Source organism: Haliotis rubra, unplaced genomic scaffold (assembly GCF_003918875.1).
Source record: "Haliotis rubra isolate DU_JTF1 unplaced genomic scaffold, ASM391887v1 Scf176, whole genome shotgun sequence".
NCBI classification, from domain to species: Eukaryota; Metazoa; Mollusca; class Gastropoda; order Lepetellida; family Haliotidae; genus Haliotis; species Haliotis rubra.
Window position 1 is genome coordinate 311051 of NW_025765736.1, and position 26261 is coordinate 337311.

At 41.2% G+C, this 26261-nt stretch overlaps 1 protein-coding gene and 1 non-coding gene across 3 annotated transcripts in view; both read right to left on the reverse strand.

Moving 5' to 3' along the window:
- The window catches only part of LOC124273057 (nonsense-mediated mRNA decay protein 2-like), a 29951-nt gene extending 16263 nt beyond the window's left edge, over positions 1-13688 (reverse strand). Inside the window, exons 1-2 of one of the 2 annotated variants that reach the window (XM_046708267.1) lie at positions 13430-13688; positions 452-623 (exon numbers count right to left, since the gene is read on the reverse strand). In XM_046708267.1, coding sequence (XP_046564223.1) covers positions 452-623; positions 13430-13459 — 202 coding nt within the window. In that variant the 5' untranslated portion in view covers positions 13460-13688. The remainder of the gene's footprint in view (positions 1-451; positions 624-13429) is intronic. The other variant, XM_046708268.1, reaches the window with a different exon arrangement.
- Positions 13689-17898: 4210 nt separating this feature from the next.
- Positions 17899-17972, reverse strand: Trnai-gau. The gene has a single exon. It is a non-coding gene; the product is annotated as a tRNA-Ile (tRNA).
- Between the last annotated feature and the right edge of the window lie 8289 nt (positions 17973-26261).

Consider the following 26261-nt stretch of genomic DNA (forward strand, 5'->3'; position numbering starts at 1 on the left):
TTTTTCTTCACTAGGTAACTGATCCCAGGTACGCGTCAGTGAGCCAGTGTTTGATGTAACAGAAGTATCTATCAGAAGTCCGGGGACACACAGACACACACTGACCTCAGAGGAGGTCCCGTTTGAGCTATCGAGTGGTCTTTAATATCATCCAAAACGTTAAACGCCGGCTTTCACTTTAACAGAAACGAGTCTGCATGATGGCCAGCCTTGACCTGCCTCTGAATCAATTCATAGTAGATGTAACAATTTTGGAAACAATTACATCCATAGGTTTACTTCAGACAGTAACACCAGAACCTTTAACATACAGACCCGCCCTCATTCAAACCACCATCATCGTAGTGACAAATACCATCATTTATACATTTACCAACTAAAGAAAATATTTCCAGACATAGGTTTTCACATCTAGTTCAAAATATACATTTTATCATCTATAAACACATACCTGATTCAGTGTCTGTTTGTTCATTTTGCCGGTTGCCTTCATCCGGGTTTCGGTCTGAACTGTTCTTCCTTTCCGACTTTCCCCCTTTCTCCTCCCCTTGCTGGTCGTCGCCGTCTCGTTGTTGTGAGTCCTTGGTGGAGTTGTCTTCCTTGGAATACTCCTCTGTTTTGTCCTGTAGGATAACATATTTACATTTAGATATTTACCCTTGTTTTATGTGGGTTTATCATCGTATCAAACCTTCAGTTTTCTCATTTTTCAGTTTTTCTTCGTATACTCCTAGCGTATACTAAGGGTAACTATTGCTAAAAGCGGCGTAAAACCAAACTCGCTCGCACTAAGGATAACATAATGTAACCAAGGGTAACCAAGGATAACATAATCTCAGCGTTAATGGTACCATCACCCAGACACTAATTTCAACATCTTGGAATACATATTTATGTAACCTTCGTCATCAGCGTTACCATAATCTATTCCAAATTCAACGTAATCTTGGCATCAATGTAACATAAAATTGGCATCAGTGGTAACATGAACGTGGGATGAGTGGTAATATAGATTTGGCATCAGTGTGACTGTGCACTTTACATCAATGGAAACATAACGTTCGCAACAATGGTAATACAGCCTTTGGCATCAATGGTAACATAATTCTGGCATCGATATGATCATAGCATTGGCTTATTGTTTTCATAATATGAAATCTATTATATAACACCCTTGGAATAATTAGGAGATAAACCTACTGTGTGGGAAAATCAGAGGTATATAACGAAATTATAATAGCTCTAAATTGTTCATTTAAAACCTCACGCTACGCGTTCGGTTTTAAATGAAATTTAGAAACTATTATAATTTCGTTATATACCTCTGATTTTCCACATAGGTTATCTCCATTCTATGACAATTTTATGAACAATTTCAGGTGGAGCTCTTTCTTTGGTTACGAGTCAATACGTGAAGCGGCCTCGCATTCCAATCTCAAGTGGTATCGCCCGAAACGGGTGTTTGGTGGCCAAACCGTCAATGACTAACAAACTCCAGATTCAGTAATAACAAATCACGTTTTGTTTTTCAATGCATCAATCACCAATCATTAACTGATAAGTTGGAAAACATATATCAAATAAGTTTCAAAAGCTTGGTTCACATTTGAAAATTCCAACGTAGACCCTTTCCCCACCAGAATAGTGGCAGCAACCTCATGGCCTTGACCTTTTCTCGAAGTCATTGTTTACATTTGGAAAGATGCGACAGGAGAGCCACTGACAGTTTGAGCAAGGTTAACCTGATTGTATGACTGAGATAGTCTTTGATATCTAATTACTGGTACTGGTACAAAATTTAAGAGTAGAGGCGCTTTTGCTGTAACGAGAAGTCCGGATTGTACCGAATTAGATGCTGTTGAATATTGCGCCCTGTCAACTTGACGATTTCACGCACCTCTACGTCTGCGTGCGACAGCTGTGGTGACTCTTACACACTCATGTGTGTACTTTGTGCTCAAATTCGATTCTACGGATATTATTTTCTACATTTTGGAAAGTGTTTTGTGACCTAGTGGCTTCAAAGTGTAGTGAATTCAAATTGAATCGGATTCGCTGGCATGTTCGCGAGTCTGTTGACAAAGAGCCAGATTTGTGGTGATATTTCCGAAAGGATGGACCAGGACATGAGGGTGTACCTCTGGCATAAACACGGTAAGGTAATTAATTATACTTTAATAGACTACTTTAGATCAAGCAGTGTAACGGATAAGAGGGATCATGACTAAGCCAAATAACTTTTCAACGATATTACACTGTTAGAAAAAATATATGTTGGGCTAAACAGAACGGTTTGCAGATTCAGTAATTGTGTTTTACTACCGCTGAATTTGAAACAGTACAAATTTCAAAATATCATTTTGTTTGAATTGATAACCCAACTGTTTATTTATGTGGACGGAAGGCATTAAAATTTCTTCGGCGTTCGATGTTAATACATCCTCCGTTACCGGATCAAGATCAGTGGCGATATCGTTGACGAAAGCTGATAATAAATTTAACACGGAAATTATGTAGCAGTCTATTGCTGGATCTATTCTAACGTAACATAGAATCAACGTAAACATATTTGTTTTTGCTGAATTTTTATTCGGAAAGCAGACGATGTTTTGATCTTGTTCGACTGAATATTTGTTTCCATGCTTTCGAAGTACTTTTGTATGTATAAACACCTATTGCTGTGATTTACGCAAGTAGTGAGTCGAGCCCGTCATCGCTAAATCCATCTTTAAAGACATATGTGTAATTTCCGACAGTAAATCGCCGTAATTTATCGATGCATCGGTAGGTTGTTTGGTGTCCGCCATGTTAGATATCTAGTGGGCAGACAAAAATAGTGCATTACCGTAAACCATGTATGATTGCGCACGGAAAACAGAGACCTGTATAACGTGATTATATACCTCTGAATGACTTTAATTAACCAATCACAATCCAGTGTTTACTGAAGTCATGGTAGAATTGCCATTATAACACGGCATCAATGATAGTATACCTTTGGCATCGTTGTTAACCTGATCCTAAACATCGATGTTAGCATAACCTGGGAATATTTTGTTATTACAATCAATGATGCATAATCTTGTAATCAATGGCAGCATCAACAACAACAACATCAGCGCCAGCATACAGGTCGACACCAGCGTAAGGTTATCTGCAGTTTGTTCTTTTGTACGACTCGCAAACAGAAGTAAACACTTTCGTGTTTACCCTAGCAATCAGCCCATGTTTATTTGTTGCACAAGACTGTTTTTACGTTTCGTGTTAATGGCATGTTCCCAACGGTCGATACACTACAGTATTTTTTCTGAAGCGACGTTTGACAAAAGTTTCACTCAATCAACAACGTTGATCAGCCCCTTTTCCAGTTTGTATCAATGGTGTATCGATGTCAAACCAGAGTTAGCACTCGAACTAGACGCTGCTAGTGCCTTGGACTCGATAAGAAAGATGAATGCATTGCATGCTAGGTTATCGATCCGGGACTACGGTCAGTGTGCGAAGAAAGAACCTCGTAAATATTCATTAATTTACACAGCATTTAATAAACCACGAAAACGTGAAGGGAAGATAAACTGGAGGAACCAGCAGACGTCATGTGACAGTCATGTGACATAAGCGGTACCGCCAGGTTATATGTCAACCACTGCCTGTCGTAATGTAACGCTGATTTACAACATAATTATGGGAATGTACGTGTTATTTTGGCGAAAGTCCAAAACCATTTCACGGTTTATTTACGAATTAAGTCTTAGACCAAGTTTCACGAGAAAATGTAAAACTGATGTTACCACTAAGTCAAAAGATCTCCAGCTGCCGGAACTGCTTTTTCGCCTCATTTCCCTTTTTCATTAACAAAGTACATTCATTCTAATATCAGGGAGGTCAAATGGCACGTTGATCACTTCTCTTGACAGGAGAAAGTTATTCTTAACCATGTTAGGTCGTTCCAAGTGGATCCGTGAAGGTCCAGGTTTGAATATTGATCTTCAGTAACCCATGCTTGTCGTAAGAGGCGACTTACGGGTTCGGGTGGTCAGGCTCGCTGACTTGGTTGACACATGTCATCGCATCCCAATTGCGCAGATCGATGCTCATATTGTTGATCACTGGATTGTCTGACCCAGACTCGACTATTTCCAGAGTGCGGCGTAAAACTAAACTCACTCACTCACTTATTGTAAGTGATTCACATGGTTTACACGACGAGCTGGGTACCCTTCACTTATTCAATGCTTGGTAGAACAATGGCGACATTAGAAAATGACGAAATGGAAAATATGTGAAACAAATTCGAACTCATTTAGATCTTCACTTGAGGTATTTTCAATGCGTGAGTTGGGTTTAATACCCCTCACTGGGTTCAGGCGATATTTTCATCGTTTTTATTAGTCATCCGTTGTTTTTGTCAGTTTCAGTACAGCATCCAATCAAATGACACAGTGTGAAACACCATGTTCTTGAACTGTAAATAACATAGGTAACATACTTAGACCTACTGACGTCTGTCACTCCAGTTATCTGGGTGACCCCTCAATAATGACGCTGAGCATATTATCACGTTTAAGGTGCGTAACATGTATGACGACATGTAACCGCTATGAATGTCATCAACAGTTCCAACATTTTCACATCATTATGGTGTCATTTGTCCGATTTGTATTGTTAACAACAAGACGATATAAAATATATTGTATTTAAAACGCCTGCCTAGGAGCTATACATCACGGTGGACAACCAAGATAGTTCTATTATACGGATGTTGAAATATGACGTTATACAGTGAATTCATACTGGAATAAACAATCGAATTTTGAAGTGTAAATAGTGGGTATGGTTTAACGCCGTTCTTACTAATTTAGCAATATAATATAATTGTCGGGAATTATTATCATAAAGCAACTGAGGATATTTTATAGGACTTATGTTATATAGCGCACATATCCACGCAACTCGTGCATGCTCAAGGCGCTGGTATTTTTACCCTCGGTCACAGGTAGGCCCCGCTGGGTCACTAGCCTAGCGAGACAGCTCGCCCACCGCGCCCCGGTATCACATTCCAAATACATCATACACTGTCTACCGGACCCCAGGGATATATTAACCCATGTCGTTGATCCCATGTGACGGTGAGGTTGACTACAAATATATATTACAGCACACCCAATTTCTGCTGGTATGTAATCCGCATATATACCTTTGTCCAAAGCGGTAAGAATACAACAGGTATTTATCCACTTGGTTGTGGCAGAAAACAAACTTAAGCTATTCCCCAAACTATTTCATTCGTAAACATATCGTAAATATCCTGAGAATGGCGTCTTACATTATTAAGTCGAGATACTAAAGTTTTGGTTGGTATGGTGCAAATGTAATGCAAGTTCGGCAATTCCCGCGTACACTACAAGAAACGTAATTTACATGTAAGGGTATTACAGAATAGGTCTCAACCAATCAGAATCTGGTATCCATGTGTGAGACAACATTAGCATGAATAAACACAAAGAGTTAAATGTCTTGTCTGAACCAGAAGTTAAACCGTTACCATTGAGGGCAGACTGTCAGTGACAGCATATTCCAAACACAAACATTCCTTGATCACCTGTGCATAGGTCTGGGCATATCAAGTGACAGGCCCGCTCCAGGAGAGCTTCCCACTGAGAAGTGATCTGACTCAACAACTGCCGCACCGCTATGTAAGCAGCGTCCACATTTATGGCTCCTCCAATTTTATACATGGCCCCTCAACCTACTCCTAACTGTACTGTGTTTACTTTGAAATGAGATCCTGAACAGCGAGTGCTCTTGTGTCTGAACATTAGAACCATATAAACGCCGGCCGTGTTATCTATGTGAAGTTTGTAATGAATCACATGTTCGTAAATACTGAAAGAGTGGAGTTTTATTCTGCGTATCAATACACAAGCAATATCACGACATCGGAGGGTTTGGAGAGACCAGATATGAGCTTCATGCAGGGAAACCATGTTGGGAAGCGAACCCGTGTGTTCAGTGTCATGGCGAACGCTGTAACCGCTGGGCTACCCAACCGGGTTTGTTCTCGTGGACGTTTTGGAAATGCGTGTAGAAGACTGCCATGGGAATACCTACACATCTCATATTATATACAGTTATCTGTCAGTAATCACGTTGAAGAGAAAATGTCTAATCATGACAAACATATATCTTTGCTTACATGATAAAAAGGGGTTATTATGCCATTATTTTATCAATACTTGATTGATTGTTGTTTAACGCCGTACTCAGCAATGTTCCAGCTATATGGCGACGGTCTGTAAATAATCGAGAACGGACCAAACAATCCAATGATAGACAGCATGAGCATCGATCTACGCAATTGGGATACGATGACATACCAAGTCAGCGAGTCTGACTACTGGATCCCAGATCAACGCTAGAACAATCGAAACGCAAGGGCATGGCTCTACTCAGAATAATATGCTTTCCTAAAAAGAGAAAAAAATATATCACAGCAACAAAAATCGAATAATTGAACAAAAAAAAGCCAGAGTGTTTTAGTGCGTATTGCAGATCACACTTTTTACAAAATACTCTTAACTCCGTCCACAATAGGCAGGCGGGGCGGTGAAGTAGCCCGGTGGTTAAAGCGCTATCATGTGTGTAGCCCATTTCTGGTGTCCCCAGCTGTGATTTTGCTTGAAGATAATTAAAAAGCTCGTAAACTCTGCGAGCTCGAGAAAATTTCCCTTGTATACCTCATACCAACCCATTACGTCAAGGACGGTCTTTCAGTTTATGATGGTATAAATCACTCACGTAACCCACTGCTCCATGACAGTAATTCAATAACCGACAGATCTAATCTACTATCTGTGTCTAACTCGAGACGTTTGTTTGTAATAATCGTTATTGAGCAACGGGTTGTGACAAATCTCATGTCCACATCATGCGCCTAAACACTTGGCAGTACACCAGCTCCCAACAGCCTAAGCTTTATCACCCGCTAACAAATATTTGACTGGCATATACCAGCAAGTCGATATTGATATCATTCACTCAATGACATTTGCAATAACGCACATATATTTGTAAAGAATTAAGGGTGGATAATTATAAGACATTAGGGATCTATCAGCTACGACTGATATGTCAGTAGACAGGGATTGTCTTCAGGGTACGGGTGGGACTTGTACAGGTAACCCATTGACACTGGCTTAGCTCAGTAATACCTCGCCTTGTCAAGCTCTACCGAGTCTCTTTGTCGTCGCTAACAGTTACATTGAGCTGAGAATTAATACACATAATCATATTAACATATTATACTTATATAGCAGATCTGCTGGGGAACAGAAAGGTTTGGGGGCATGTATGGCGAGAGGACATGATCTACTTTGTGTGTGATCGGATTAGCGTATAAATGCATTTTCTGTTCGTGTCAACGCTAGTCTACTCGACTGTACTCGACTCTGTGATCTGTGGGCCTTGATTTTATAATTATTATTATTATTATAGGATATGCATATAGAGCACATATCCACGCAACTCATGCTCAAGGCACTAGAGTGTTCCCTTGATCAACGTATGTCTTTTTTTCTGGCATTCTCTTTTAACCAAATCAACTCCCTGGGGAGTATTCAACTCATGCAGCCTGTACAACGAGCACAACATGTAACCAATATTCCTAAAGGTGATTTTTTGTGTGTGGTATTTCTGAGGAAATATATATATATATGGTGGACTTTGATAACTTCAACGTATTCGATTTCCACCTATACAATTAGGCTCCACGTTGTAATATTCCGGAATCAATACACGCATTACTCAACTCAGCGTGGGATATGGATATAGCAGTATTCCAGATGAACGCTTCATATCATGGATGGTGGGAATACAAGTAGTATTCGACGTTACCTGGGAGTTAACATGCGTATATTTCAGGACACGGTATACGTGTGAACACATGAGTAGGTGTTCTTACTTTCGGATCGTAAAATATCCTTATCATTAGTTGAGTGGGTTTATTGATCTTGTTCAGTCACTTCCGTGTATATAATTACAGCACCTTCTACAAGACGGATATGACGTATCAGCATGTAGGAGTGAGTGAGGGAGTGAGTTTGGTTTAGCTACACGAGGTAGTACATCAGGGCTTGTCACCTTCAGGTGTCACACATGCCCATACTGTTTGTACGCGTCTACCAGTTGGTTAAACACATGATCGACGGTTTGATGCTGAAAGTGTCACAATTGCGACGTCACTTGGATTCGAACCACCAACGGCTTCAGAGGGAAGAAACTAAGGGATTGTACAGATTCTCAGTATAAGTATACATCATAAAACTCTCGTCTGTAACTGCTGTAATCTGTTGTATAACTGGAATATATGTACACGCAGAGGCGTAGTAACGGGTGGAACATTTTCCCCTTCATTTTTTGTAAGAGATGATGAAATTCTTACTGAAAGCCGAACGTGAGCTGGAGGCCGCTAAGGGAGATAATCCTACTAGAACACAACACCCACACCCTCTAACCACTGGGTGAAGGTGACCCACATTGACTCCTCATGGGATCAGGCGAGAACAGTTAGTCATAATCGGCAGAGGTCATTGTCAATGTTCCACTTCGTCGATTTAATCATCAAGATATCACACATCATGATACTGGGCATTAGCGGGTGTAGTCGGTAACAGTGAGTGAGTATGGTTTTACGCAGCTTCTGAGCAATATTCCAGCAAAATCACGGCGGAGGGACACCAGAAATGGACATCACACATTGTATCCGTGTGGGGAATGGAACCCGGGGCTTTGGCGTGACGAGCGAACGGTTTGACTATAAGGCTGCCCCAAAGCTCAGTAGAAGTCGGTATCAATATATACAGTCAAAGACTACCAGATAGTATGTCACATGAAGAATCTCGGTGTCAGTGTATTGACAAACATCTAAACCGTTTCGTTCCCAACGATGACAATTATAAAGAACAGCTTGAATAACTTGATGTTGAGTGGTTGTAGTGGTCACCTCTTCGGTGATTCTCCACTATACCGTCAGGTGAATAATTACGGGGACTGGACAAAGCGAAGAATTACCTGAGGACATCTTAATTTAACTGAGTGTTTCTTATCTTCCACTGCCTGTTAATTTCTAAACATAAAATGGTTGTATTTGTTTGCTGTTGTTTCAAAGAAATCAATAAGAGACAGACCCATGTCTTGTATAACTTGTTTATTACATACACTGACTGGGCTTGACAATAACCGTGGTCAGATTGTTTACATACAGGTGTGTTTGCATTCTGATATCGCATTGCAGGAATTCTGTCAACAACCTTAACGCGAACCGTCGATGGTTTAACCTCAGAAATGAACCGTGTAATGTAAATTCTTAAACAGATCGCACAGACAGTAGGCAAGTTTGTGCATGTATCCATCGTTGTATACGTCCCCATTGTTTTAAGCCCGTGTCATGACCCGGCACAATGAGACAGTTTAGTCAGGCTTTGCCAGCATGATTAGCAAACCAAGGATACAATAGCAACAACCTACTCTGTTCAACAAGGCATTACATTTTGTCACAAAGGCGTTCTAATTACCTCCCTACAAAAAGAAATAGATAAAGACTGGGAGTTGTCGTTATGCATAGTGATGTAAATACCAGACTTCTCAATAACAATAAGCAACAGCTTTAAGGGCATTACAAATCACACAGTGGCGGTAAATCACTTGCTGTGACGCACGAGGGAAAGGTCGTTAATATGGCTTATATAAAGGACTTTACAGTCAGTGTATTTTTCTTATGCGAACATCCTACTTATATTCAATAAATATGTCCTCTTACATTAACCCATGTCGTACTTTTGTTGTATGTGTCTTTTACGTACACAGCTGAAGGGAACGTAAAGGGTGTTAATTTGCTTCTCGTGGTGAAACGTCCGGGTCAACGTCCCATCACCCACTCTATTCTAGTGAATGCTGTACCACTAAGCAACTCTCCTGGCCAAAGGATTGTTTGGTTGTTGTTTAACGCCGTACTCAACAATATTTCAGCAGTCTGTAAATAATCGAATCTGAACCAGACAATTCAGTGATCAGCATCATGAGCATCGATCATCATTTGGGATACGATTACATGTGTCAACCAAGTCACAAGTCACCCGATCCCGTTAGTCGCCTCTTATGACAAGCATGGGTTACTGAAGACCAATTATAATCCCAATCTTTTCGGGTTCTGGCCACATATACTGAAGACGTTAATATTACACAGATGCATCCACGGTATAATCAGATCCGAGATTACAGCAATGCACAGGAACGTATGGTCTGAACAGTTCCGTCCAAAAGGGACGAGGGGTGGCTCAGTTGTTGAAGCCGTCACGCTGAACACCGAGGTTCGATTCCCCACATGGGTGCATGATGTTCATTTCTGGTGTATCCTGATTATATATCGCATGAATATTAAAGTCAGACTAAAACTACACCCATTCACTTCAATTTCAGAGTCACTAGGAAGCCATCGATAAGCCCTCTTTCTATCTTCCTAAGAAACGCAGCCACAACTATCACAAAGTGGGAAAGCGTGTTATATAGGTGTCACTTTCACTGCAAGTTCTAATCTGCTTAGGCGCTTGATTGCCTTTATTACAGGAAAAAGTGACTAGAATTAGTTTAGTACACTGCTCACAGGTAACATGTCTGAATCACCACGCTCACGTTTTATTTGCCACGAGAAGAACTTTATTTAGTATTTAATTCCTAACTCGCGTGATCACATTATTATACCACATGTGGTGAGAATCAATTAACTCCGCTCAATAAAACTTCACTGGAGTGCCGGATCATCGATTAACACGGCTGTGACATGCACGGACAGCGGTAATGAAACTAATACTCCAAAATGCCATATGTTTCAAAGAGAAACGTAAAAATTGGGGAATATATTTATCCATTCTGTTCAGAACACAAAATACATTGGGCAATAGGGCTGCGCAATATAACCGGTTTACCGGTATTTACCGGTTCAGACATGAAAACGATGCGTATTGCGATACGCTGGTTGAAAACCGGTATTTTGACTTGCATTCGGAAAACTTCGTAACACTCGGAAATCTTCGGATATTTCCTTTGTGCCAAATATTCTTCACATTTCTATTTTATCATGATTAAAAGTTGTTATTAAAGCTTAATCAAGCATAGTGATTTTGTTGTGTTTTTGCTCTATAAATCAAGCATTAACTCGCTTATAAGTAGTATTTTGTTTAAAAATACTTCAGGCAATATATTGCAATACATATCGCAATACATGCTTTCGCATCGCAACATATTGCAATATGAAAATTCTGTGCAATACCCACCCCTATTAGGCAAACAGCCACCTACCATAGCAGCCAAAACATCAGTAATATATATGTCTGAGAACTATATAGGTACATGTTCAATTCCATTTAAAGGAATTCAAACTGTCCTTCCTGATGATTGCTTGATAACAACAAATGATGATATCCTTTTCTTGATAACGGTGTTAGGATCTACGCCGAAACGTCGCAACTACTACTGCAACAAAGAAGTTGTCTATCCATAAAAAGTGCTCCACTTCATCATACCAGCTTCTAAATGCCGCTTAAGGAAGGAAACTCCCTGATGTATACCTGGGTATCGGTGTAGTGGTATCGGTGAACACTGCTGGTGTGATCTCCCCGTTGTCTCCCACCCCCTCCCCCTACCCCCTCCTTTATACTGATCTTAGTCAATCCATATCGACAAGAGGTCCCTGTAAAACTAGCACTATCACTTACCTATAATGGCTTTAACGAGAAAGTAGTTAGGTTAACATCCAACGCCTGCTTTCACAAAATATCACCGTTTTATCTTCCAGCCTAAGCAAAATGCATATTTGCACTCGAAGTCCGGTCATGTTAAAAATACGACACATCAAAGGTTTTGAAATTGGTTGAGGGAATATAATTTCTTTAAAATATGTTGAACAAAAATAGAGATTACGTATAACTCAGTGGTACCTAGAGACTCCGAGATATTGGGTTTCTGTAGAAAGTACTTGCTTGTAGTTGTCAGATGAAAATATACTGAAAATTAGAGACATATACGTGTACCTATAAGTATCATTTATACTGCCATCCGCATATACAGAAAATAAGAACCCGTGAAGATCAGGGTTAGAATTATCTTTAGCAACCTATGCCTTTTGTAAGAGGCGACTAACGGGTCGAGTCAGTGAGCCTGACCACCTGGACCCGTTAGCCACCTCTTACAACAAGAGTGGGTTGCTGAAGATCAGTCCCAGCCCGGATCTTCACGGGTAGATCTGGAGCTGAGGCTCGATGCTCATGATTGTAATCACTGGATTGTCTGGTACAGACTGGAATCTTTACAGAGCGTGTCATATAGCTGAATACTGATGAGATCGGGGTACGAAAAGAAAAGAAAACCTAAACAAAACGTTTGTACGATCATCATATCAACATTGTCTTGCAGTACACCGAATGTTGGTTTGATTTAGACTTTCCCTTTCAACACGTCTCTTGGGTTCTGTCATATTGAGCACAAAGAGTTGAGTGAGTGAGTTTAGCTTTACGCCCCTTTTAGCAATATTCCATCAATATCACGACGGGGGACACCACAAATGGTCTTCACACTTGTACCCATGTGGGGAATCGAACCCGGGTCTTCGGCGTGACGACCGGACGCTTTAACCACTAGGCTACCCCACCGCCCCCACACAGAGTTGAGTAGCATACAGCTAAATATACTACTCAAAAGAACATCCATATCTTCTATATTACTATCATTAATCTGACACAGTGTGACATATTAACTTTAGTAATATGAAAGAATCGGGCCGCGTTCTTGTTCTTTTTTTAGTCGTATATATCATAAGCAAAATTAATGCTTTACGGAATAACAGTACAATGGGTACGAAACATCGCTGATAACACCATCGCTTAACTCTACGCAAATATAAACACACGTTCGATTAATGTGCCGTATTTTAAACACAATGTCCTTACCGTTCGTTTGTATATTTCAACATAAGAGGAATATGTCGTTTTTTATATGCCTATACACTACTCCTATTACCAACGATTTCAATACCATCAAAACTGATTTGTAATTCATAGAAGTGCATGAAAGTAGTATTTTAAATACTGGAAGTATAAAACGTCCAAAGGAACATGTAAAGTATTTTAATACATTCTCACACTTTTTGTCCAGATAGTGAATCGTACATGTTCACCTACATGACGATCTTAAGTTTGGAAGTATCGGAATACCTGCGACTCATATTATCAAACACGTACACCCCGTTCACAGATAACAGCGGAACTCAAGCAAATCATCCCCCTCAAATTAAAGTACTGTCACGGAAAGTATACCCTCTCCCCAAACATACAGGCACGGAAGTCATGAAACTATCAAACCAAGCTATCGTCCTCACCTGTGCTTCCTTGGTATTTCCGTCCGACATGGTGGAAGAGTGTGATTGTTTTCTCCTATTTAATTCCCTGAGCTAGTGTGGGTCGCTACTATCGGGTGGAGAACGACTGTGACTACCCCGTCTCTATGACGATGCCCTCCGTGTTGCTGTGTCACCCGTGGTGGACCGTCTTCCCTGCTGATTGGCTGAACCCCGCCGTAATGGGGCCGGGGGTAACAACGCTATGTTTAAGCTGTGATTGGTTTGGCCCCACTATTTGGAGCTTACTGCGAAGGTTAGCTGCTCCATTGATGTATCGATCTTGGTACTTAACGCTGGGATTGCGATCAGGGTAGGGGAGACAACTTGTGTCAAGTACATGGATACTAAGAAATGCAGTTCTTGATGAACAGAACACATTTCCCTTGAATCCTAAAATCAGCTAGGGTTCATTAAGGCACTTATCAGCTCAATCGAGGATTTGTATATACATTAGAAGACAAGTATGATACGTTGTGCAATGGAACCATTTTAACAGATTCTTTTTTGTATTATCGTGTTTGTTTTCAAGGAGTACCAGTGGTTCAGAGATAATGAGGCTTTACTCGGTGTTATATAATTATTAATTGGTATAAAAGGAAGCTGGGTAACCATCATATAAACATGAATTTCATTAACCTTAATTGTTTACACCCAGCTAGTTAATGGACTGAGCACAAATAGACCTTTACATATGGTTATCAGCCACCTACAACTCTTGCACCAACTAAACAATTACCTTACTCAGCGTTTTTTGACGAACCACAGAAATGCAGAGTGGAATATTTCAAATAGAACACAGAGAGAGAGAGAGAGAGAGAGAGAGAGAGAGAGAGAGAGAGAGAGAGAGAGACACACACAGACACACACACAGAGACAGACAGACACACACACACACGGACACACACACAGACAGAGCGAGCGCGAGTGAGCGAGTTTGGTTTTACGCCGCTTTTAGCAATATTCCAGCAACATCACAGCGGGGGACACCAGAAATGGGCTTCACACATTGTACCCATGTGGGGAATCGAACCCGGGTCTTCGGCGTGACGAGCGAATGCTTTAACCACTGGGCTACCCCACCCACCGCCCCCACAGACAGAGAGACAGAGAGACAGACAGACACATCCCCCACTTTAGTAATCAATTATTATTACAAAAAGTGTGGGCAATATCAAACGGGGGGGGGGCTCCGTTTGAAGAATCGTACCCTGGTCTTCGATGTGATGAACGGATGCTTAAACCATAACCTACCCTCTACGTTTGCCTTCACTAAATGTACGGGATGGTGAATTTTTGACGTTTTGAGTTAGGACATGCTGCAATGCCATGACGTCATAAAGGTATGTTACAGATGTGTGTTGAACATGATAAGTTACGCTCACAATTAACGCGGCCATCATGAGGCTGTTTGATTGTTGTAATAATCGTCAAGATATTTTGTGTGTCGGGCTATCGTTTTGCTAATTAAGTCAACTTCATTAAGGAAACTAAGTGTCTTTACAACTACTCGAACTTGCGAAGGCAGCTAACCTGTCGATAAGTGAACTAGCCATTTGTACATTGTATTACACTGCATATTTAATACAATATCTTTGGCTATTTAGGAGATAACCCTAGTGTGTTTGAAAATCAGAGACATGCTTTACTGAATTGATGGCGACTAAATTTCAATTGGAACCGAACGCGTAGCGTGAGGTTTCAATTGAAATATTTAGTCGCCATCAATTCAGTAAATATGTCTCTGATTTTCAAACACACTATAGGGTTATCAATCCATTCTACCATGACCCATTTAAAATCGAACTTCCTCGCTCTGCGGAAGACACTGCGTAATCCGGCATGGGACGAGAGGCGAATTGAACTCGTCTGTGAAGGGAGCGGTAGGTGCCATTCGTATTTTTTTAACATTACAACATAACAATATTCTGTCCAAAGAAATCAAACTACTGTTTATTCAATGCAATTATATAATACCCGAGATCTTGGGGTTTTTTTCATCCCAACTCCACACGACTAAAACCAGCCTATTGTTTTGTGTGCCGTGAAACTGTACCCCCCTGGCCACACTATAATGGAATCGTCTGACCTACATATTTTCTTCGAAGTAGACAGTTACGCAACAGTTTGAAATATAATTGTATTTTTCGAGTTTAAATAAATGTTTTATCAGCATTTCCATCACGTCTGTTGTGTTGATATTAGTCATGTTGGTGGTCAAGCTGAAGTAGTGCGGCAGTGTTCTATACGAAATCTATATGAAATCAAACGCATTTTTAATCCAAAAATTTCCAATTGCCTATGTGGAATATTCGAAAGTCAGCGTCAAAATCCATGGAGTTGTTGTTATGATCCGCCATCATTGTGGTCAAACGGAAGTAGTTCTCACAATAAGATTTGTCAATGCGCGGTGAAGCGGCCTTACAATCAGATGAGCGTCAATCCACAATTGATGCCGTCTGATTTTTCTGAACAACCAATCAGAATCTAGTATTTTCTTGATTCATGGTAGAATGTATAGTGATTATAGTAGTTTGTACACATACACAAGTTAAAAAATAACATACGTAAAAAAAATAGCAGAGAATGTTTTGTACGGACTCTGATCGTCTACAGCATATCTGATTCATTCTGGAAACTTTGGTCTAACAAAATCGTAAGGTTTTCGGTAAATATATCCTTTGACATCTAAATGAATACTTTGGAAAATGTTACGATATTCGTCGCCTCGGAATCTGGAATTTGACAAAGGATTTGCACGGTTTTCAGCCCTTGGCTTAATGACGGCAAGTCAAAACATTGATTACACAACTGTCTCGTTTCCTGCTGACTGGGTTCCGCCCTATTGCGCAACTTATTACAATAACCAGTCCAGAAATTTGAGACCAGCTCATTCAACTGGATATATAGATATTAATCAGTATTATTTGATACATCTAATCACTTGTATATCGCAACACTACGCTCCTTCTAATCCTTGCAAACACGTCGTGCAGCGTGCTCTGCCGTACGACGTTCTCTGACAAACGGAAATCTTGAAATCGTGGAAATCTCAAATAAAGGCTCGGCCGCTAGAAAGGTTTGTCGGTCTTTTACGGCTTTGATATTATATCAATCACATTGTACTTTACAAAAACACGTTTAATAAGCGCAAAAACACATAACAGGTGTAACCAGATGAATTGTGAATCATTGTACGACATCTTCTAACAGGGGCAGTCTGCGAAGTCTTAGTTAACGACATGCTGCCTAAACCTCGACATAAAATATAGAATTACGATTTTATTAAACTTTAAAATTAAGATTAATTTGTAAATACCATTTTCTCATTAAGCAAGGAATTCGAATTCAGTGTAACCATAGTTGTTTGTAGTGTCTCTTTTCACTTTCACACGAGAAAATTCGGATCGGCTGAAAAGTAGGTCATTGTTTGAATTAGTTACTGAGACTTATGTTTCGGTTTGCCTATTTTAGAGGAGTAAGGTTGTATCCAAATTTAATCCAAAGAACGATTGAGCACACCAAGTTCAATGAACCAATACTCACAAATAGAATCCGTCAACAGCAGAATATTCTTTTTCAAATTGACAATTACGACCTAAGTATTTACTGAGGACAATGCATCTGAATTAAACCGTTATTATCTTTTTTGGGGTAAGAAAATATTGATTTAAACATAGATTATTCATAAAAGAAAAGGGTTGGGCACAATATATATATCCATCTGTGCACTATCCCAGCATGTATATGGATACATTTGCAATATATATAAAACAGACTGTTTAGAAACAGGGATCCGTACGGGGAGTAAGGAACAAAACGGAATCAACACAATCAGAGAAATCGTTTAGTTTGGCCATGTAAAATGAGATTTATGTCTAATGGTATTCTATTGTGTACACTAGTCTTTAAACCAACAAACATAGCATCTCTCTGTGAGACGTCAACTGATCAATCTAAGAACAATGTACAGCATTCTCTAGTCGACATACTGAATCAGTTTAAATATTAATTCTGTCGTATATAGATCAGCATGTTGTAAGGCAATTTGAGAGTGTCCTTACCTCTATCACTGATCATATAAATATTGAAAGTGAAGGAAATTTAAGTTCACATTGTTGTAGATTTGATTGTGTTTGGTTTATGCGACGTAAGTCCTACTTGAATTGCACCTTCAGGAAGAAGACTGCGGTCACTGATATCGTGACAACCCCACCCCCACCCCCAACCTTGTCACCCACGGCATGTCTCTCACATGCCTAATGATTGTGACACTGGGTATGATTGCGCATTCAATAAAGTGATATCAAATCCCAAAGATCCAATGTGTAACATCGAAAGTGAAGTGAAAGCTTCATAAAAATTGAGTTTTATCCTGAATTAGTCATTCATCATCATGTCCTATGTAACAATAGGTGAGGACAAAAATTTAAAAAAGCAAAAACGATTCGTGGCCCGCATGGGGGTCGAACCCACGACCTCCGCGTTATCAGCACGGCGCTCTAACCAACTGAGCTAACGGGCCCTCGAGCGCCATGGCCGTTTTCTTAAAACTTATTATTCACATTAATTGTATCAATAACGATGACCGCTGGAGAAATCTTTGTTTTACCACAGGCATTACACATTTACATGTTAGTCTACTTCGTGACCCTTAACTCGTATATCTTGTGAAATCTAACAGGATGATGAACATGGTGTGGGTGCACACAATCCAAGAACGATAACTCCAGCTGCTTGTTTCCGTGGTTTGCAGAGGGAGGCCCTGTTACAACTGACAAACTCTCCCGTGGACTGAGACCATTAGAATCTAGTAACGTTATGGGTTTCTTCTGATGACCGACAACATCACGTATACGTGTGTACAGTTTAGCTCTGTAAGTTTCAATAATGCACGGGTAGTCTCGAACGTTCCCGAAGTCATGGCTACTACTGTATATAGAGGATGTACAGCATGTCACAGCTCGGCACCAAATGACACGTACATATCTGTTGACACGGTATCTGATGACTTGGAAAAAATACGTAAATATATTTTAGAAATATTGGCCAGTTTCTCAAAATTCTTCCTATAATTCTGAAAATGCGAATTTGAATAAATATGAAAAAGACATCAATAAAGTGAGTCTCATCTGTTTTATAATACCGCGCATGCTATTAAACTGCAGACTTGTTGATGTTATATTAACGTAAGCAAAACGTTTCGTATGAAATTATAAGTGTTGGTATATTTTTACTTGAAATGGGTAAATCGGTGATTCTGTAAAACATTGATCTGACACTTTTCCATAGCTAGTCAACGTTAGTATTTTCTGAATGAAACAGAAAGACACACATATCGAAAACGTTGATCCAAATGACGGAATTACTAATATTTTGGGTACAAGCCACTGATACAACAGTGGACTAAAATAACACGTTTGAAAACATAAAGAGCTTGCTGTACTCAACGATACAATCAAACAGTATGGAATAATATGTAATATATGCTTGAAATATATTTTGTTTTATTTAAACTTTTATTTATGCTTGAAATATGTTAGCATTTCAATACATGAATTTTCCTGAAATTTTCGAGTGCGCATAAATTTACAAGTTAAAAATATTCAGTCTTGATCAAGTGCAAATATATACTCATATACTGATGGATGCGTAGGCCACATACTCGCGTTAAACGTAATAGCACAGGCAGGAAAATAATGTCAACCAAATTAATCTTGCAGCGCTGAGAGAACAAAATACATTCTGCTTGTAGCAATGGGATTGGTAATTATGAACCAGGACGGCTGCTAATTCTTCAACCAATCCAGAACTTGTGAAAGGTCTAAAGTAGTCGTCAAAGGATCACAAGGGATCCATGCTGAGACCATAAGCAGTTATTAACCTACTGGCTTATTACCCAACCTTTCCAATACTTTAAATCATTAATCTGAACATAGAGATTATTATGCGAGAGTGTGCGTCATTCTGATATTAAAGAGTGTCAGAATTCATATACTAGTTTTATAAAAGTCAGCATGGCACACATGGGAGAGTAACACTGTATTTTTACTACCAATTATTTGCTTATCTTTCTGAGAAACCTTTGGTAAAAATGCACTGATTACAATCGTGGGATAAGGTCAACAATCATTAGGTATGACGTAGTTTCTAGAGTGACGTCAAATTCATGACGTCTCAGGGAAATTCCTCATATTGTATGTGAGTGTGTGTGTGTGTGTGTGTGTGTGTGTGTGTGTGTGTGTGTGTGTAGCCTCATTAGGCAGGCATGTAACTAGGTTGGTAGGTATTTCCGTGATTGGTGGTTAGTCAAAATGATTTATCATCCAAAACTGTGTTCCACAGGAGATATTGCTTGTTTGAGATCAAACGATATCACCTAGGAGATATCGTTTTGACAGCAGATATTGTACAATGCCCTGACAATGCTATGACGTCATGAACTTGATAAAATCACAATGCTATGACATCGCTTCACTGCAAGTCTAATGGCAGTACCCTGTTCAGAGATGTACATTTTTCTTTAAAAACCAATGAAGAGTGATTTTGGATGATAAATAGACTTTATCAACTCGTGTTGATATAATTGACATCAGTAGACGCTTGGGTGACATTCTCAATATAGGTAAACATTTATTCAGTCAAACATACACTGTTGATTCAAAGAAGAAACAAATCTACCACGACTATGTTCATATACATGATCTATGGAGATATACACATTCCTAAATTTATGAGTATAAGTACACAGCGATACCACGATAGTCTGAAACTCTACAAGAAATTTCCGAAATATCGATTTATCGGCAGTTCGGGGCAAGCGGAGTGCTTGTAAGCTGGTTCCCGGCTCCCTTTGCGCGCGCTAACGTTCGCCAAAGCTAGTATATTGCGATATGCGAGACGGGGCCCAGCTTAGAGTGCTTGTAACTGACACAGAGGCGATAATCATTGTCGTGATGACGTCACAAGTTATGACGTCACGCATTCACGAACATGATTTTATTACTCACCCGGTATTACACATTGTGTAATAACATCACGTGATGCCGGCCGTATGACGTCAAAATGTGTTACACTTATGACGTCACAATGCTAATACCTCTGTCACAATGGTATTAAACCATGCTTGACTCGAAGAAAGCTGAAAGTCATCACACTGTAGGCAGTTTGTATCATTTTATGTTGGAGAGTAATAAACAGAAAACTAAACTAGCCTTCGCTCGTTTGATACCAAATCATTAACTCGTTTAATAAAAATGGTTGGTATAAAACGGAAGGTCGTTTAGTATCCTCTATATACTATAAGATTTCACAATAGAGCACCACCATACACCTAACAAACATTCACAGCAACTTTAATATACATATACTACACTTGGATATTCCAAACTGAGTTATACGCAGAGTATAATAAATACGTGATGTATCATTTGCAACACTATTTGTCAAGGTGATAAACATGCCTACACGTGTGTGCGCACATGGTATATATTAACTTTCATACGCGGACATACATTGCATATGCATGTTATTATTTATAACTAGAGTGGTAGAGTAATGAGACATAATGAGACATAACATATTCTAACCACTTAAAAAAAAGTGGTGTATGAGCGTCTGTAGACTTTCACAATCTGCACTTACAGCTGGTGTGTGTAGACTACTGCCGACCATCGAGTCAATCCACTGAGTGTCTGAATCAACCCACTGAGTGTCTGTAGATCTAGTTTAAGGATGAAATCATGTACGCATCACCGAATCAGATCACCAGTGGGCTTGACCCCCGACCAACACTATCCTCTCCACGCTCTCCGTTACCTATTTCCCGGACGTTTTCATTTCCCTTTAATACCCAGTTTTGACGTAGCATCCCCACGTGACTGTCCCACTTCCGGTAAGGCGACATTGTGTCCTGGGGTTGATGACTGAGTCCAGCGGTACTTCCCAAACCTCCACCTGGTGGATGTTCCTCTTCCAAATCTTCAAAACTGTCATCCTCAGCATCTTCCATAAGATACATGTCCTTAGAGATTTCATCAGAGTTGTCTCGACTTGTGTGGTATACAGCTAAAGATGGGTGATCGACAACCACCCTGCTCCCATCTCCCAGGTTAGCGGGATCCACTCTCCCATGTTCGTCGCGTGACGCCAGAATCGTCTCATCTTGATTCTGTCCCCGAACTATCGCGTTAAAAACCCGCGTGTCCGTCCTAGGAACCTTTCTGACGTTTGGTTGTGTGTCCTCGCCCTTAGAGCTCACCTCTGTCATCATACCTCTGGTGTCCTCCGTGGCGCCAAGATTTGGTCTCAGTTTCCCGGGAATGTTCATGTCAACAGTTTCCCTTTGAGCGTCAGATGAAGCTGTTTCCTTTCGATGGCGTTCAGGGTTTCTTTCTCCTTTGGACTTCCCACGCACAATTTCCCCATCAAAGGGCATCATGCGGTGTCGACGTTTCTGTTGAAGGTTGATCAGTCTGGTTTGCATGGGAATCATGCCTGGGTTTATCATGGCGTGGAAAATCCAAGATTCATGGTCCTTGCCTTCTGTGTTCTTGCTGATGTCGATGACGTTGTATTTTAGCCTGACTCCGCTCACCCAGGAGTCTCTCGAACCACCAGAACGAGGCTTATGAAGGAGGAGAAAGTCAGGGGAAGCAGGTGTGCTGCTAGAACTGGAGGGACTGGACAGTTTGTAGTTTGGTGTAACAGACGCTGATATGGCCGGAGTTGATGGTGGTAGACTGTGACTGTGTTTTCCTCCCCTTAGTGGATTGACAGTGCGACCTTTTAATTCGTCCTTGGCAGTAACTGGCTTTGTCTGGGGAAATGTAGGCTTTAAAGAAAACCAAATCGATTCGTTACTTCTACCCGACCTTGGATCCCCTGTAGTTACACCTATATCTGTGATAGATTGAGTAGCTGTGAATGTAGAAGTCACTTCATCATAATCTAAACTGTCAGAGATACGATTTAAGGACGTTCCGGGTGGTACACTGGGCAATAACGGAACAGTTACCATGGGCAATGTGTTCATGGGTGCCACATCAGAAGTATTGTCGGCTTCTGTAGCACTCACACCACCATCATCAACCTCTACATGTCTGCCGCGATCATTGCTTGCAGACCCTTGGTTGTGATCCGTGGTTAAAGGGTCCATTCTAAGGATGTGATTACACATGCCTTGACAGCTTGTGCTGCCTGTGTGGTTTTCAAACTTTGCATTTTCACGAGTGCTAACGTCATCATTTAAACCATTCTTCCTGCTATTATATGCGTCTGCATCTAAGCCATGAGTATCCATTGCAATTGCCAACACGATGTCTTTCGTGTCGTGCTCATGCCTGATTTCACCATCACTCTCAGCATTGTCGTCTGCTGTCACGGATTGTCGTCTGCTTCTACGTCCTCCTTCTAACATTTTACCTACGTAGCTCTGAACCGAGCGTCTCTCCCTACCCCCAACCCCGTCCCCAACGTCAGTATCTTCATCATTCTCCATCTCCTCCATGCTATGTTCCCACGAGAAGGTCTGTTGATGCAGCCGACCTAGACGTTGCCTCCCTCGTCCATACATCCTCCCCGTTGGTCGCCACCTCCAGTTGTGTCTGCTGCGGGTGAGCAAGGTGTAGTAATACAGCCACTGCCGCCTTACCGCCGCCTGTCCTGGGAACAGAAGCTGTCAGTAGTCACAGGTTGATGCTGCACAACTACACACAAAGCCACATAAAGCACGTGCAGACACAGAGCATGTTCGGTACTAGCAGCAGGAGAAATAATGTCTTGAAAGCAGAGGATACACGACATTGTTTCACTACGATACTATGGCAAATGAAGTATAGAGAATCTGAATTCCAAGCAACATGGCAAAACAAGTGAGTTTGACCATTGTTTCAATTAAGTCACGACAACTTAGCTTAAGGTCTAGGGAAAACAGCCCGTGGTAGATATGAAATCCACGTTTATGACTTTGATGCTTGTACTCAAGGATCTGGAGAATAACTGATTTCACCATACATGGATATATACGAGGGCTTAGTTGTAGCCAGATGTGTTCCTCAGTTACAGCTGCATGTATATAATAGAGATACAAGCATGAGACACCCAACATCAGTATGCAACGCTCTCAGGGTAGTATGAAGCACCCAACACCAGTATGCGACGCTCTCGGGGTAGTATGAAGCACCCAACACCAGTATGCGACGCTCTCAGGGTAGCATGAGACACCCAACACCAGTATGCGACGCTCTCAGGGTAGTATGAGACACCCAACACCAGTATGCGACGCTCTCAGGGTAGTATGAAGCACCCAACACCAGTATGCGACGCTCTCAGGGTAGTATGAAGCACCCAACACCAGTATGCGACGCTCTCAGGGTAGTATGAGACAACCAACACCAGTATGCGACGCTCTCAGGGTAGTATGAGACAACCAACACCAGTATGCGACGCTCTCAGGGTAGTATGAGACAACTAACACCAGTATACGACGCTCTCAGGGTAGTATGAGAGACCCAACACCAGTATGCGACGCTCTCAGGGTAGTATGAGACACCCAACACCAGTATGCGACGCTCTCAGGGTAGTATGAAGCACCCAACACCAGTATGCGACGCTCTCAGGGTAGTATGAAGCACCCAACATCAGTATGCGACGCTCTCAGGGTAGTATGAAGCACCCAACACCAGTATGCGACGCTCTCAGGGTAGCATGACACACCCAACACCAGTATGCGACGCTCTCAGGGTAGTATGAGAGACCCAACACCAGTATGCGACGCTCTCAGGGTAGTATGAGACACCCAACACCAGTATGCGACGCTCTCAGGGTAGTATGAAGCACCCAACACCAGTATGCGACGCTCTCAGGGTAGTATGAAGCACCCAACATCAGTATGCGACGCTCTCAGGGTAGTATGAAGCACCCAACACCAGTATGCGACGCTCTCAGGGTAGCATGACACACCCAACACCAGTATGCGACGCTCTCAGGGTAGCATGATACACCCAAAGTTAATATAAGATATAGTCAGTGGCAATATCGAGTACCCAGCATGCAGCATTCTGAAGCCAATATGAACAATCTTAAGGCCAGTGTGCAGCACTCTGAGGGTAGTATGAAGGACCCAAGGCCAATGTGGGGCACCCAAAAGCCAGTATGCGGCACCCCAGGGCCAATGTGGGACACCCGAGGATTGTATGAAGCACCCGAGCAAGGATGAGGCACCCCGAGTATGGGCATATTCGAGGCCAGTAACATAAGCAAACCCAAGCACAATGAATACGTAAGCAAACACAAGCAGATAAGCAAACCCAGGCAACACAAGCAGATAAGCAAACACAAGCAGATAAGCAAACCCAGGCAACACAAGCAGATAAGCAAACACAAGCAGATAAGCAAACCCAGGCAACACAAGCAGATAAGCAAACACAAGCAGATAAGCAAACCCAGGCAACACAAGCAGATAAGCAAACCCAGGCAACACAAGCACACGCAAGCCAACGCAACATAAAGGTCAACTAAGACGCAATATTTGACGAAACAGTGAGATGAAGCTGGAAAACATTTGTGGAAATGTTGTCAATAACCATCCGTAGAAAGGCGACCTATGTTCACGAGGCTAGAGGTTGCTGTAATGGACACATGAAACATGAAGTTCACCTAGCTATTGACCTTATCGTAGTTGACCTTTTTGAACAAGCAGTAAGTAACATAATAACATTTTTTACATTTTACTCAAAGTTTACATCATATTTTCTTGTAATACGAAATCATTTACAGTGAAAACGGATCATTAACATTTTGCGGGATATTGTTATGAAATTGTCTTCACTTAAACATCATAACGGAGGTGAACAGAAATCATGACCAGCGGGTCCTGGTACATCTAAGGGATCTAACTCTGCATTACGAAATGCGGTACATCATCCCTTCTAGGTCCAATTTAAAACATGACATGGGTATGATATTTTCATATCATCCAAAAGGTTACACAGAGATAGTTTTGGAGCACGTGAAGCATACTTTGGCGCAGGTGCAGTTCACGTAGCTGTCTGAGTTTCGCCAGTTTCCTCTTCCGTGTCATTTCTTTAAAGCCTCCGATATTGCTACTTGGGACACCTGAAAAACAGGACAAGCAGATTTTAAAGGAAAAAAGTGGGGCTCCGAGATAGAATTGGTCTTCAGTAACCGATGCCTGTCGTTAGAGACGACTAATGGGAGGTCACCGTTGCTGACTCGGTTGATGCATGTTATCGGATCCCTGCGTAGACCAATGCTCTTAATGAAACATACAGCTTTATGGATGACAACTTCTTATTTATTGCATAGAGCGACGTTTCGAAGTAGATACTTATATCGTTATCAAGGTAAACGTGAATACAACCAGATGATGAGAGCAATATATACATTAACAAGGAGGATTAACAAGGAGGATGCTACATACCATGCGACGCTAAATACGAAATAAGCAAATAATTTACTTAAGTCAAACATACAGCAAAATTAATCCTCGAACCCAAACAAAACCTACCGCCACTGTGGGTCCCGCTGTTTGGGGATTCTGTGGATGACGTCGTTCTTGTCGTCGACTGGCGCAGGGTATTCATTGAGGTCAGCGGTGATTGGACCGTTTGTGGTGACGTCACCAAGTGGATTAACGTAGCCATGCCATTGGATGAACCAGGTATGGAAGCTGTGGTAGGGGTCATTAAACCTTCACCTCTTGACGACCCTGGAGGGGACCGTGGCGAAATAGGAACACCTGGAACTGCAGTTTCATCAGTTGACCTTCGTGTCTGACCTTGTGCAGAAAATG